At 45.5% G+C, this 15,798-nt stretch overlaps 1 protein-coding gene across 1 annotated transcript in view; it reads right to left on the minus strand.

Moving 5' to 3' along the window:
• Nlg3 (Neuroligin 3) overlaps positions 1-14,310 on the minus strand; it is a 51,126-nt gene extending 36,816 nt beyond the window's left edge. The window contains exon 1 of the mRNA XM_065478001.1: positions 13,696-14,310. Within this exon, the coding sequence (XP_065334073.1) occupies positions 13,696-14,140 (445 nt within the window). The 5' untranslated portion in view covers positions 14,141-14,310. The remainder of the gene's footprint in view (positions 1-13,695) is intronic.
• Positions 14,311-15,798: the final 1,488 nt, after the last annotated feature.

Raw genomic sequence — 15,798 nt, forward strand, 5'->3', positions numbered from 1 at the left:
TTGCTGGAGTTAATCGTGATCGAATCTATAATTGCTACTTTCCTGCAATCCGGTACTAATTGCTCTTCTTAGTTTATAAATAAGGATGTGTGGTTCGAAGGGAGTAAATGAAGAGAAACATTATCTCGCACATTCTCGTCCCGTACATCATCTCTAATCTCTCTCGGCCCTCAAGCCTCATCAGCAGTACTTTACCTTCAAAACAAAATCCATAGCAACCCTAATTGCAGAGGATTTTGAATCACAACAGCCGTCGGAAACGATGGACTGCGCACTCATTGCTAAGCACCAGAGTTCGCTGACTATATGCAATGCGCAATAATATATAATTAACTGGTTTTTTGGCAAAAACCTAATGATTGGTAGATTTTTCCTATATTTTCCGAATTGAACCTCCGAAAAAAATAATTTTGCACCAAACAAGACAGAGATTACGAAAATTTTGATAAAATCTTAATACACTTATAAATTTATTTTATTTTGACACCGGAATTAAAATCCAACATTAAAATATTTATGATCTACTATTCAAATGCATGTGTTTCGGAAAAATACGCAAAATTTCAGTAAAAATCGCAAAAAATAGTTTTTCTACGATGCAGTTGATTTTTCCGGAAAAAATCGGGTTTTGCGAACTCTGATGAGCACAATAACAATAAAGGTGTATAATAGTGTATATATATATATATCCTTAATCCCGTCATACTATATCTACAGATTTCAAAGAATGAAATTATATATTTTGTTTGTATTTCAATTCTGTCCTCTATTTTTACAATTTTAATGCGTTTTAGTGACTACAATGAACAACCCCCGTGGAGAATCATCAGATGAAATTATTGCCTCGACTCTTTAGTCAGGGAAAAAGCTCAACCAACCTTTATCTATGTATATTCTATAGGCAGTAAAATAAAAAAAATACGAAACAGTCTCGTTAGATAGCATTATAAGTATTCCTTATTGACCTTTACCCCGGATTGTATCGACAATTTCCGTGAAGAAATATAATATCGCATACAGGTGGCAAATGATGGCATAAAATTCCAAATATTTATTCGAGGAGAGAGAACTCATTTTAAATGCAAAACAAAGCTTCAGTAGTTTTTGTTAAAGCTGGTTGAATTGCTTTGAGCCTTTGATCGAACTTTCGGTGGTCGGATAATGCAAAAAGCATCGCACACAACATCTGCGGCGTTTATGGGAAATTTCCTCAGCTAGCGCAAAACAGGGCTGTACATTTTTTGCAAAGCGCAATATGTCTGTCCTTTGAGCATCACACAACGCAAGTGCAAGTGATGGGAACGGCGCAAAAGTTGGTCTCGAAACACTGCTGCCAGCGTCAGTCACGGCGAGCGCAAGCCTGTGAAAATTGCGTTTAGCCGTAACTTCGCTAATGCGATTTTGTGACCCTTCGCAGAAGATCACGGTTGTTGGCAACCAGCTTTTTTTGCATGTCGGAGCAATCGGAATCGGTCAGAAATTCAATCTGGCTCGGCTGAGTGTGCAACCTCATTAAAAATTTAATCCACTCTGGCATTCGTCGTCGGTCCATTTCACGCCCTTATTACTGCCCGCCGGCTCTTGTGAAATCCGCCTCCGCGCCACCCGAGAGTTGGTTTGCTGCTGCTTCTTGCGCCCTTGTGCAATGGTCATTTGTCATTCATTCATTCTGGAGGTTTGCCTAATTGCTCCAACTTTCAACCCTCTGACCCGCCTCACTCACAAGATTCAGCAAAGATTGTTTCGAGTGGAAGCCAACAGCGAAGAATGGCGTTTGAAATATCACTTCTCTCATGTTGGCATGCAACCCTGCGCTGGAACGTGCCGTGTTCTCGTGTATTCGTCAATTACAGCCGGCTTTTATTTATGTATACGTGTATTTTTCTCGCTGTATGCGGTTAAATTATACACAGCTATCTCCGCCTTTGATATGGGCCAATGTACATAATGGTTTCTGATAGGATTTCGTTCCTGAGGCGGTTGTAAATAAGAGCACTATAAAACGTTACAATGGCCTGCACCGCAGCAGCAGAAGCAGCAGTGACGTATGGCTGTGCTGTGCACGTGTTGGAAAATGAAAAATTCAAAGTTTATACGGATCTAGCGAGCTGATCCTGTTGGTTTTCCGCAGAAAAGCGGCTTGCTAGACGAAAGGCAGCGATTAATCCTCTTACAAAGAATCTCCACACCCACCTCCCACACTTTGCCGGCGAAGCAGCAACCTCTCCAACCTTCGATCATCCATTCTGCGGCTGCTGCTGTTTCGGAAACGAGATCGGGGGCCTTGCACCTCTTCGGCTTGATAGAAGAAAAGCAATTGGGCTGATTGTAGAGCTTTTGATCCCGTTCACGTCAAAACACGGAGTAAAAGATGTAAAATATCTGGGAAATATGCAAATACGGCCCGGGAAATGGATCACGCTCGTTAGTTTGATTTATCGGCACAATGATGCCGTCCCTTCCGCTTTCCGAGCAGATCGACATGCTGGAGGCTGGCTGCCCGCGAGAATAAATAAATATCCGTACGACGGGCGCTGCACTATACGCGCGCACGAGGATAAAAATGCAATAAATTGTTATCGCATAAATAAGCGAGGGTGCCATTCGTCACGCTGAGCTTAACAAGTCGGCTGGAGGTGAGTGTGACAAGTGGATGAGTCGGACAAATAATAATCAAATGCAGTCACGCCACACTAGCTGCGAGAGCAGCACAGCACTCACGCGTTTATAAATATGTGATGAGGTTGCTTGCTCTCTGGGCTCACTCCAACGCTTTTCCAATATTATATCTCTCGGAGCCGTGTTTCCACCGGCGCAGGTTCGTATTCATTTTTGGCACCCCTTTACGAATTTTCGTTGCCATTGACGGTGGTCGCTGCGGCCTGCAATCATTTTCCGAAATGTGATTGCGCCGACGAGTGAGGGGTGTGAATCAACGATATTTTTGTTTGCAGTCGCGAGACGCTCTTTGCAAGCGGAATTTAATTAGTTAGGAACTGTTGCAGCGGTTTTTATTAGGAAAATTGCATGTAAAACAAACAGTTGAGTTAAGCGTTCTGTAATCAAAATCTTCTCTCTGAGAGAGCCTTTGAGAAGCGTTTTTAATTGCAAAATTCCGACATAACTTTCAGTAAAGAAATTAGCTGTACACTACAAAATTGTCGATAGTGTGTAATTATCATAATCTAGTGAAAAAGTTAAATTGTATTAAAATGATATATAAAAAACAACTCGTTAAAAAGGTACACTCTTTTCCTACAAAAAGCCAGAAGCACAGTAAATTTGAATGACATTTTTTACAGTTTGCTGTTGAAAGATTTCGTTTCGCTTACGAATAAATACCCAATTATGGCATGTATGAAAATTTAAAAGAAAGCAAAAGGCGCTTGCAAAAAAGATTTTATCTAACGAGCGGTATAGATGTCTCAATCGTTTAACCACTAGAGGATAAATGTATCATTGGTACATATCATATCACAGAGATTTTCCTCGTTTCTACAACGCCATGAACAAGCAAGTAGCATGAGCTCTCTTATGATGTAAGCGAGTAAAGTATTTCTTGTAAATTGACTTAATTAACTAGAAATAACATTTATCAATTTTACAACCCTGCTGAAACTTTAATCAATAGTTAAATCAGACGAGCTATATCAGGTGGTACATATTATGTGTTTTCATTTTTATAAAATGATTCAAAAGGTTACAAATACCACCAGTCATCTTTTTGGCAGAACATCTAGAGTTAATTTTTAAAATATATTTCATTTGGAAGTTTTAAGCAAGGGCCGACCTGCTTTTAAATTCGTGAGTGGCGTCCATTTCAATTCCATTTGTTTGTAGCACGTTACAGAAAATATTCAATTCAACGTAAACACGCAACGGTGCTGGCTGGAACATAATTTAGATCTCTAAGCCCTGATTCAAGTTCCTAACTCATTCAGCAACGAAATTTCAATGAAAACCTCGTCGGATTTTCCGATCCGTTTGCCAAATTCCTCCGCAATGCGTGTTTTACACAACCCCCATCGGTGCCGTTGACTGATTCCTGCTCTGCTCTTCCATTTTTCGGCCCCGCATCGTTGTCGATGATATGTGTATGATTGCGGCAGCTTGATGCTGGTGGTATCGGTGTGTTTTTATCTCCTCCCGCGATGCATGAATACGAGTTCGTCGTGTTGCGTGCTCTGTCAGCCGATTTGTTTTTTGCGATTCAAATTCGGCTGCTATCGCGCTTAGTGGGGGAGAGCGTTTTTTCGTCCCCGAATTGATCGTGGGTGTTGAAATGCCGTCGCCGCGTTGGACGCTCACTCGCGCGCCGCCGTTCGCGCGATGCGATATTTATTTCCCGGCATTTAACATTCAGTGGATCCACACGCTGGAGGGAGCCAGAGCGCCAGACGAGGGATTGTAATTAATTTTCTGCGTGTTGTCCGCACATTCGGCAATCCTTTTTACCTCGTGTTCCCACGAACGCGCTTGATTGAGAGACGAACCAGCGAACGGGCTCAATTCGCGGGCGGAAAAAAACTTGCAAACAATTTGTTTAATGGAGCTCCGTGCGGGTTTGATTGATTTTTTCGGTCCGCCTGCGGAGTAATTGAAAAACACGCCGCACTGACAAATGTTGTTGGAATATTTTAATCAGTGGATTTGGTAGATTTGACCTATCGCAACGCGAAAACGAAGCTTAGCAAATGAACAGGGTTAATCAATATTCAATGTATTTGACAATTTGTTGCCTCTCGTCGCCGGAGTGATGAATATTAATGAGGCAGAGAGAGGTATTATAATTTGACGTTTTTTGTAGGTATGCATGGAAGCTAATCGAATCCATTAAACAGATGTGGTATTGGGTGAATTTTGATTATGGTTGGCATGCGTAAAAAAGCGTTTTCCAAGAACAATTTTTTAGAAAGCCTTTCCCCTCCATCCCAAATGGCTGATATTTCATGTTTTTTTTAGCGTGAGATGAGCTTTTTGAGATATTTCAATTAGCGTGAAAGAAACGTTTCGAGTCAAAGGCCGGGTTAAAAGCCTGTTTTGCGTAAACAAGGCCACTACTTAGTGCTGAAAGTTGTCATCAAGCGCCGTTCCATTTGCGACTTAGCACTTGTAGCAGGGGGTGAAATCTGAATAATTTAAATCTCGATTAAAATCTTAATTACAAGAAAAGCAAAACACGTCGGTGGCAGCAGCTGTTCATTCATTTCTTCCGCGTCCCCCCTTTTTCGCGCTAAATCCCGTGCCGAAAATTACTACCACTTCCCTTGGTAATTCCGCGAGCAGTAAAAAAACATCCCGGCAAACAACGGGAAAAACTCGGAAAATGCGGTGCTCCACTCGTGCGCTCTCGAGCCCGAAGTAAATTTAAGTATGCGCGGCGAAAAAGTCGTGGTCTTGGAGGAGGACGGGGGGCCTCATTTAAAAGGAGAATGACAGCGGCAGGATTGCGTGGCGTGCGGCTGCTTATGCAGCCCGCACGGGCCCCAAGTCAAGGAGGCTGCATGGCATTAAAATTTAACTTCCTGCACCACGCGCTAACCCCAGCCAAATAATTACACGCACTCTCTTAGCCCCCAACGCCGCGGCGGAGTGGGCAATTTGCGATATGCCGTCGCCGCACGGTCGCGGACTATATATTTGCACGCAGGCCTTTCTTTGAAGACTGCATTGCATTCGCGGAGAACACGAGCTGCTTAATTCTGCCGCTCGAGTGTGCGTAACCCGATTTGAGGCCTTGCAGAGAGCGAATCGATGATTGCTTGCCGAGCGGAGCGGCTATGGAAATGAGACGGCGGTGCCGATCGAGATTGCTATCAAAAATTTATTTCCGCGGCTCTGTGCCATATCTTTTTTGTTGGTTCATCAGGCAGATTATTGACCGTACGTTCGCGAGCGTCAGCTCTTTTCTACCTGCATTGTGTGTTGAGGGAATTTGAGAAATCGATATGAAAAGCATCATTCCGCGCTGCCGGCAGAGCTTGCCTGCTCTCCCTCTCCGCTGATAAATTTGATGGCACACATTTCTGGTCGCCTTACAAATGCTCCGTTTCATCCTGCCATCGCTCGCTTCTCTCCGCGCGTACTTGCTTGCTTTAGGATCAAAATTGCTGTTTATTTACCCTTTGAGAAGTAATCCTATTACAACGCCGTTCCGCAATTATTTAGAGCTGCAACGACAACAAATCAGGCTTCACACATTACACCGTGTATATACGAGTGGAAATTCGCCGATTATTCTGTCTTTTGACTTTAGCCCGCACATTTGTCTGTCGCACGAGTCGGCTTTTCCCTCCCGCAAGGTATTACACCAGTGTGCGCTGTTCTCTCAGCAAACACGGCGGCGAGCGCGCAATATTTATGGACCGAGAGAATTGGTCGGATTTTTCAGGATTTATCTACGTGCAGCTGTTGCGGCGTTTACGTAAATTGCGTCAACTTTTCAAACGGACGCGCCCGCTCGCTCGCTCGAACAGCCGCAAATGAAGCATTCGGAGAAGCCCGAGCTTTTTTCCTTTGCCTTTTGGGAGCTCTCTTTCTCGACGATAAGTTCAATCGAACCAACTCTTCAAGCAGCTGACAATGAAGTCGGCCGGCTGGATCGACTTGCGAAGTTTGCTCGCATCGAGCCGCAGTCTCCCAAGGATTGGAACTACTTGCTGGGTGCGCTCGTTCGCTCGCTCATAGACATGCTCCAAATTACCGATAAACAGCGAAATATCCAGCAGCGCCGCTGTGAAATGAGCGCCGACGCAATATCCATTTTTCAACCCCCAAAAGTGACATATCCAGCAGCCTGGTGGAATACATATTTTACACATTTTTCGCCACCCGACCCCGATATTGGCAAGGAGGCTGGGGAATTGTGCATTTGGAATTTGTTTCCGATAACTCTGCCAGCCAACAAAAGGGTTAACTGGGGCTCATTGCAAACATTAAAAAACGCAATGGGGGATTTTCCCCACCATGCCACGGCGTGTTATTAAAAAGTACATATCATCGGAAACAGTTGACCGCGTCCAAAATTAGTGCAGTCTCTTTCTCTTTTAATTCGCAATTTCCCAAAACACGAGTCGATTCCGACAAAAATTGCTACTTGACGAGACAAAGACTCGTCAAAATATCAAAAATTCACCACGCTAATCGCTTTCAAACAACACGAAATTGACACGCAGAGTGCAAAATTCCGGAAATAAATGTGAGTGGAATTTCTCTCTCCCTCTCGTCGATATGAAAAAAGTGAGAACTCAACTGTATTGCGCTGGCAATATTTTTCCATTCGGGATCGCAAAATACAAATTTCAATTACTGCGTCAAATGTGCAGGGGCGTTTCATCCGCCTGCTGGCAGCAATCAAATGGAAAATATACATCCGCCGAAATTGGGCGAGACCCGAAGGAAAACATCCCTTTTGCCCGCGATCACCCCTTTTTCGTGTAGCGATTTTGATATATTTTCGAAGAACCCGCCAGGCTCCCGAAGGGAGTGTATTTTACTGGGTGGTAATATTATTTTCATCCTGCAGAAGAGCTCGGCGCGCGCGTGTGTTTGGGGAAAAACAGCCGGGCGAGCGAGCGAGCGAGTCGAGAAGAGCGCGAGATTGCCATATGGAAATCGATTTTTAGCGATTTCCTTTTATTCCGTGATGGGCCCTCCGCACACTTCCACATATTTATTGCCCTGCTGAATATTATTATAAGAGAATAACATTCCCAGTTGAAAACTAAGCATGACAGGGGCTATCGGCTCTCGGTCGTTTGCCGTGGCGTGTTGTCGGTAATAAGGCCCTTTCTCCCTTTCTTATTTGCCCGTCATAGTGAGCGGAATGGTCATAACATGTCCCAATTGGAAGAGACCGCCGTAATTGCGTTTAAATTCGATGCAAATGGCGGATTTTATGTGACAGCCTTTTCGCTCTCGATTGAAAAAAGTTGTGGCCCTGCGTGCCAACTCCCTGTTGGGTCCGTGCAAGTGTAGTAAAGACAAATTCGTCTGCACACTTTCATAAATGTTTGCATTTCGTGGGCAGAGAAGACAGGGAATCAGTCCATTTGCCGCGCGGGTGTGAAGCTTTCATCATTCAAGTGCGTAAGACCAATAATTTTTAAGAATGATTCTTTATTGGTATATAGATCCCAATGGAGGCTTTATAATTTTTACAATCGAAATCGAATGCTTCATTCTCGGTGTAGTGTGAGTTTTTACAGCAATTTCCTGCTTAACTAGTTTAGACTGGCTGACCCGTTAGAGAGCTCATTAATTAGGGATGCGACCAGCATCCAAAACTAGCTGAGCTGGAAATACGGAAAAGCAGCTTTAATTTAAAAAATTCAACTTTGTCATAATAATACTAAATATTCATCATATTCTTAAAAAAAAAAACACCGCATCACTTTAGAATGAAGTCTTGTTGATATTAAATAGTTTGAGGAAGGTTTGGGTATTTAAATTTGAATTAAAGATTTTTCAGATATTACAAAAATTCCAGCTTTCCCATGGATTTAGAATTTATTTCTTAAGAAAAGAAAATTTGTTCAAGGTTTAGAAAATGAAATCCAAGAAAATCACTATGAAAGTAAAATTATACAGCAGGAGGTGAAAACAGAGCACTGTGGTAATTTCATTTTATTTCCGTTTAAAAGTTGTTGTTTGCATTTTTGTGTGCTGACAGTTCAAAAGTCAATCTCGGCATTCAAATAATTCACCGTGGGCGACGCCTCCGTCAGAAAGTTTTCTTCCCGTACGAAAATAGACGCGAAACTTTTGACAAGCACAAAGGAGTGAGTGAAATCTCGGATATACATTATACACAAAGCGTCGGGATATTTTTTATTGCGGCGAATCCCCGCCGGAATTATTGCAAATTCGCCACTCCTGTCGAGAGCAATCAAAGAAAGAATCGGCTCTGCGGAAACAAATCCCCTTTGTTCTCCCTCTCAGAGCAGAAGGAATGAAACCACTGCAGAGCAGCAGCAACACTAGCAGAGAACAAATCGTCGCTTGCGAAGAGCCCCGGCTCGCGCTCGCTGCGAGGGTCAGCAAACACGGAACTGCTCGGCTGCTGAGTTGGCTAGCGTGCTAAAAAATCTACGGCCTGGAAACAACAAAAATATAGGGCCGAGAGAGCGGCGAGTGAAAAATCTGTGCACAATAAAAGCCATTATCGGCGCGGCGAGGCGGGGGACTCGCGGCGAGAGGCGCCGGCGTCCGTCACGCGCGTGCACACGGGCCACCGGCGTGCCGCATCCGCAGTGTGCCACGGCGTCGGGGCAAAAGTGAAACTGCACGCTGGACGCGTAATCACGGGGTCTCGCGCAGTTCATTATTGTTATTCGCCACGCGTCGGCGGGGACATCTCATTTGGAGCCTCCTATAACGGCGCGAGATCGATAGAGGTAGCTGGGCCTTGGTGCTGTCTACATCTCCCATTGCTGCTGCTGCTGCTACCGCTGCCGCCGCTGCTGCTCTGTGTGTGTGTGTGAGTGTGTGTGAGTTGCACCCCTTTCCTTCACTCACTCATAAATCCCTTTCCTTGCAGCGGGCACCGCAGCGGGCCACCGGGCGATCATTGCCGGCAATATTTATGGCACATGTGCCAGAGAAATTTGTGCAATTCATGGTTAGGGCTTTACAGCTTCCGCAATATCTTAGCCGAGCAAACGAGATAAATTTATTCATCCCCTGCCAAGAGCAAACTGTTGTTTGCCGCTGCCACCACCGACCACCGCGGCGGCTTAATCGACGCGTTGATTTTTTGCCGATCCGCGTTCTCCGGAAATTTGCATTCTGCTGCAGTGAAAGGGCGAAGGTCAGCCCGCCTGCGCTGCGTTTCTTTTTCTTTGACTCCTTTTTCGCTCTCGCTCTCTCATTTCGACCCCCACGCCGGGATTTTTGTCGCGTTTTTAATTATTCACGCGTGCTCGTTAAAATGTGCTACATTAAAATGTGCGCACAAAGAGCACGCGGCGGAATTTTCGGGCGCGCCAGCTTTTTCGCTCGCCAACCGCGCTGCCGGGCGACGTGAATTTGTGAGTGTGTGTGCACGCGTGATTTTTCTCGCCTCGGTAAACAGGCAAAGATAAATTAATTCTGCGACTATACATACAGGAGGGAAAAATCCGTTGGCGGCAGAAATGCACACAACACAACGGAGCAAAATTTGCTGGGTGTATTCGCCAAATTAGGCAGCGCACGGCAATATTAAATTCGATTTTCCGCAAAGGCCGGTGCCGCTCGCAAAATATGGGACACGCATTTCAGCGTCACTTTTTTGCCAGCGGGGAGATTTTTTCGATTGCAATTTTCGCGCGTACATTTACATCTCATTTGCTTTGTGCCTACTTGCAAATTACATTCGATTTTTCGGGTGTCACAAGCGCCGCCTTTAGGGGTGGTGTCAAATTGGCAATGATTAGGGAAAGCAAATGTTTCGATCAAATCGCAACGAGCGTTTCATTACGAGCTATTAAAATACGTTCAATTTTTCTCTCAGCTTTTTCCACCAAAAAAAGTTAAGAAAACACAGGGGTCAAATTAAAGGGTCCCATTTAAATCTTGGGATATCGTGGGAATATTAATCAAGGAGATTTCCTAATCTAAAACAATAAATATCGTGTCTTGTAATGCAAAAAGTTAGCCCAAGAATATTTCCGGCTAAAGCCCAGCTTTTTGTGAACTTTGGCCGCATTCACCAAAGCACCATAAAATGCGCTGAATATCTTCTTACGGTCCCAAGGCAGTCATAAAGGGGCAATGAATTTGCCAGAATGTGGACATGTGGAGTTATGCAATATCTTGGCATTTATGACGCACTGGTTGCATAATTTCCAAATGTTACATGTTAATATTTATAAACGGAGAAGAAGGATTTTATTCCACTTGAGCGTGGGACGAAGGGTCTCTTTAATCTTTGCGGGCAACCTTACTTCACTGCCAAGGCTAATAAATTTAAATTAGTATGCATACAAATTCCAGGCTAAACTTTTGCTGTCAAAAAATTAGCATTATTATAATATTTTTCACTGTGCGCCAATTAATTTTTTGAGCCTCCTTACGCACCAAATAAAACAGAAAATTGTTGCTCTTTCTTTTACCATCTTCTTTTGTTTATTTTTCTGAAAATAAACAGTGGTAAAATTTGTGAAATGAAAACTTTGCCACAAAAAAACGGCTGTGGGAAAATCCTCTACTGACTTTTCCGCATCTGGTATACTCCTTTGTTGAGAAAACCACGGAAATTCCGCAAAAAATCCCTTTGTATGCAGCAATCAAACCGTATTCGCACACTGTTTACGCGTCGCGCGCGGCGGGATAGCGCACACACATCAACGGTCTGCTGTGCTCTCGTCAAAGACAAATTGGATTCAGCCGCCAAAGGGATAAAATTTTAGCTCTTCCTTAAGCATCGCCGCCGAGGCGAGCTGGCTTGGCTTGGTGGGAGCTGTTTAAACGCGTGACCTTAATTTGATTTCTCGACTCTGGGGCTGGGTGGTGCGGAAAGGGGTGAGAGAGAGAGAGAGAAAGCGCGCGCGATGGCGAGCTGAAAATACACACGCGCCGCTCGTTCAAACACACGGGCCAGCAAATAAAAGTGGCGGTTGATTGATTTTTGATCCGCGCGCGGCAGAGTGTTCCGTGCACATGGGAGGTGTTGATGTGGTTCCTGTGTTGCGATAGAGCCTGTCAAAACTTTCATTGAGTGACGCGGATGAAATGGCGGGCGAAATTCTCGGCGAGGGGCCAGACAATTATTTCGCAATCTCTCTGCTCGCCAGGTGCTTATCGCAGCAATTTTTCATCCACCGTGTGCACCTCTGAGCAGGAGGGGGAGATGGCGATCTCGGCGGCGGGCGGCGGAGGCGGCGATGAGTGTGGAGCAGGGTGCAAATGGGGTTGCCAGAGGAGAGAGAGAGAGATCCGCCTCAGGCTTGCAAGACGTTTGGCTCGTGTCACTCGTGGCTGCTCGAGGACACGCCATTCCATTAGATAACCCACATTTGCAGCCGCCGGAGCGAGCATTGTGTCTGTTTGTCTATGGTATTGATCCGGCCGGCGAGATATATATACACATACTCACGAGATTCGAGCCCAGAAGTCCAACTCGAGAGGCTCGAATTGCGCAATTTTCCAGTGGGTGTCCTCGCGCTGAGCTCGCCGGATCAATGACCAATTAGTCATCCCGTGCGCGACCCTCTGCGGCTCGCTCGCACACACACACACACACGTAGCGCGCCGCAAGGTGTAATTTATGTTTCGTGCAAAAAAGCAGCAGCGTGACGCGGTGGAGACAAACGAGCGAAAAGAGACATTAAATTCGGTGCCAACTAGCGGGCAGCGCAAAAAATGCGCGACGCTTCTTTTATCTACAACAAACGCAGGTCGTCCGTCTTAGTCAAGCGCCGGGATTGTGCACCGCTTATTATTTGATCGAAAAGGAGGCACTGGAGCGTCACGGGCCGTTGTTCGTATGAAGTACCGGTCTGTTGTGTGCCGTTAAGGGAAAGTTATCAGAGCAGGGAAAAAGAAAAGCAGGGGATGCTCTTTGGCAACAAAGTGAGTGTGCGAAAATTCGTCTCTCGTGCGAGGGGAAAAAACCTTCCGTCTCGTATTGGACGCATTGACTCGGCAATTGTGAAATAATTCATTAATTAATTTACACTCAATTAACTGCAATGGTCAGAGCCTGACCAAGCGTATATGACCAGGGGGTTGTGGGTTTGATTTCATCTCAGGGGAATCCCTCTATGCGATCCCACCATTCCAGGGACTGCGAGCGTTGGCTCGAGTTTGTGTTACCGTTGCTTCCATGCATATTCTCGCAGCCTGTTTAATTTTCCAACTTGACGCGCAGATGTAATTTTTGCTCATTCAATTAAGCGGAAGTTTAGCAGCGCTCATAAATTTGGACAGTTGTGGCAATGTTTAATGTAAGCTGCAGCAGGGTTAACTGGCTTCTCCGGGTTTGGGTGGGCAGAATGGTATGAGCTCTTTGAAATTCGACCCGACGCCGTGTCAACGACGGACAAACATTGACCAAAAATGATATACAGTATACACGACCGAGGTTATTCATTAAAGGGTGTCACAGGTGATGTGGTTGGGATTTGAAAGACGCTTAAGTGGTGCCGGTTCATAGTTAGATTGATTTCAATTTGTGGAACAAGACGGGAGGTGTATTTAATTACTTAATTTACTTGCAAATTTACGCAGCATTAAAATTGAAGGATTCTAGCAACAAAAACTCCCTAACGAAAAGTCACGAGCCCTCCATCCTTTCGCTTCGCAGATGGTACGCCGAGTGAAATTCTGTTTCTTTTACACGGAAAACAAAAAGGAGAATATGTGTACCTTAATAAAGCCTGGAAGCTGCAGCTCAAACAAAAATGATAGAAGGAGCAAGAGTGATTTTTCCCATTTGAGAATTTAATAAAATACAAAATTTCAATTAATTTTCAATGAGTGTATTTCTGTAATTTTATGCAGGTTTCTCCTTTTTAATCGCTATTTTAATTTGAATATTCAGGAAAATAACAATAATGATGATGCCATTTCATGTTTTTCTGTGATTTTGCCTAGCTAAAACAACATTTTGTTCAATAAAATTTTATAAAAAAACAGTCTGCAAATAACATGATCAAAAAGTAAACCCCCGAATTTTACGCTTTGAAACAAAAAATCTAGGCTATATATACTCACAGTGAGCCGGGGCGTAAATGTTGAGATAGAGGCAGTCTTCGCTCTGGTCCTGCAGGTAGGTGAGCAGACGTCTGAGATACTCGTAGCGACCCTTGGGCATCTTCCGGAGGGCCTCCTGCTCTTCCGAGATGTCCGGCAGGCGTTGCGGACACACGGGACTGAAGCGGTCTGCCATTTTGGTCCCTTTCCATTGAGCACCGTTCACGGGCGGCATGAAGCGCAGGTTGCCTACCGGCGGCGAGGCGTACGGGATGCCGCGAAACACCTCGACCGGCCCAAGGTGCCGACCGTCCAGCTCCCACACGACGCCGCGCACGTCGCCGTACTTGGTCCGCACGGTGCGGCTGCTGAGGGTCGAGTGCTTGGGCTCGTGCTGCGGCCCACCGAACGGGTCCAACTCGGCCCCGACGGCCCCCAGCAGCAGCAACACAGTCCAACACCGCATTCCCTTCACCTAGTCGGCACTGACGCGTCCCGGACGCTCCCGGATGGTTTTGTCGGTGGTGCAGCAGCGACGCGTCGGCGGATGCAGCAGCATGTTGCGGCGGGCGGCCGCCTCGCTCCTCTCGGTGGTAGCTCGCTCGCCGACTGCTGCTGGAACCACAAAGGGTGCCGAGTAATGATCAAAGGTCTCACAAGTGCGCACGCCCGCCGAGCTAGCCGGCTCGCCCGCTCTCTCTCTCTCTCTCTCTCTCTCTCTCTCTCTCTCTCTCTCTCTCGCTCTCTCTCTCGCGCTCTCTCTCTCTCGCTGCTTTTCCGCCTTTGCAAAATTGCTTTCTGTATTTTTTATAAGACGCACATCATCGTCGCATAGAAGCAGGCCGAGATGACACCGGCTCCGCTTTTCCGAATAATGTGCATACACCGCACAGGCTGCTCGGGCAATTAAAATTTCAGCCCCTGCTTCCTTGACCAACAAAAGTTCCATCATGCCGTCGTCGGTCCCTGCGGAGAAGTGCCTGCGCCACAGACTCACTCGGCCCGGTCGCTCATGCAACTTTGATATTTAATCAGAATACATCCCGCCGACATGTATTCTCTGTGCGAGTAAGTGTTGTGTATAGTATTCTCTGCCTCCGCCGGCTTAATTATTCACCCGCTGCATGAATAAGCGAATTAATTTTATGCAGCCCGGATTAATTCCTGCAGGCGCTCTCGCTCGTTCCCGCTCGCATTTTAGACGACTATCTATCGACACACACGCTTCGTAATTGCATTTTGTCTGCGTCGCTGAAACATTGGCCGCCACGAACTCGGCGGGACGGCGGCGGCGGTCCACCAACAAAGTTTAAATTAGGGTAAATTCGTCTGGTTATGGTGCTATGTTCTTACCGAGCGCGCGCTCACAGAAGAAAAACCACCGAATTGAGTTTGCTGTGAAACGGATATGCGGCGTGCGGAACTTCTCGAGTGCAAAATTGTCTTTTTGGCCCTCCGCAAACAGCAGCCACACGCTCAACTTTTCTATGACTCGCGGAATGAGAGGGGAATAAGAATGTGGCATTCTCCCGCTTAGGCTCATGTCCTGTGTAAAAAGTCGATTTTCCTCGGGTACTAAAGCCAGCCTCATAAGTCGCTGTTTTACCGGTGCTGAGTGAGCTAGTTGCTCGTAAACTCAGCCTTTTTACACCCAAAAGTTTTGAAAGGCTCTTTTTACATTTAATACATTTCAATAATACGGCCGGCGAAGCTGGAAAATTGCAGAGAATAAAAGCAGAAAGTGGGCAGCATTTCTCAAGAGCCAGAGGAATTTACGGCACCATCGGCAGTCTCTCCTATCAGATTGAATCGTCAAAGGGATGTGTGAAACGGCTGATAAAAATTCGCAAAAACCGGTATCGCTGTATTTCTCACTCGTAAATGCTTGGAGAAATATAGGAATGGACCAGATTAGTCGGGCAAAGAACCGCAAAAAAAGAAAGAAAAAAAGAAAAAGAAATGGCGTCCTTCTGAGTGCTACAATCCTGATAAATATTACGGTGGTGCGGCTATTCTCGGTCCCTAATGCTACGTGGGAATAAAGCAAATCCATCCCAGCAGATCCAAAGATATTTCCTTCTGTGCGTTGATGTCATACGCGCGAGAAATCTTGCATTCCGTGTC

This window comes from Cloeon dipterum, chromosome 2 (genome assembly GCF_949628265.1).
Source record: "Cloeon dipterum chromosome 2, ieCloDipt1.1, whole genome shotgun sequence".
Classification (NCBI taxonomy): domain Eukaryota; kingdom Metazoa; phylum Arthropoda; class Insecta; order Ephemeroptera; family Baetidae; genus Cloeon; species Cloeon dipterum.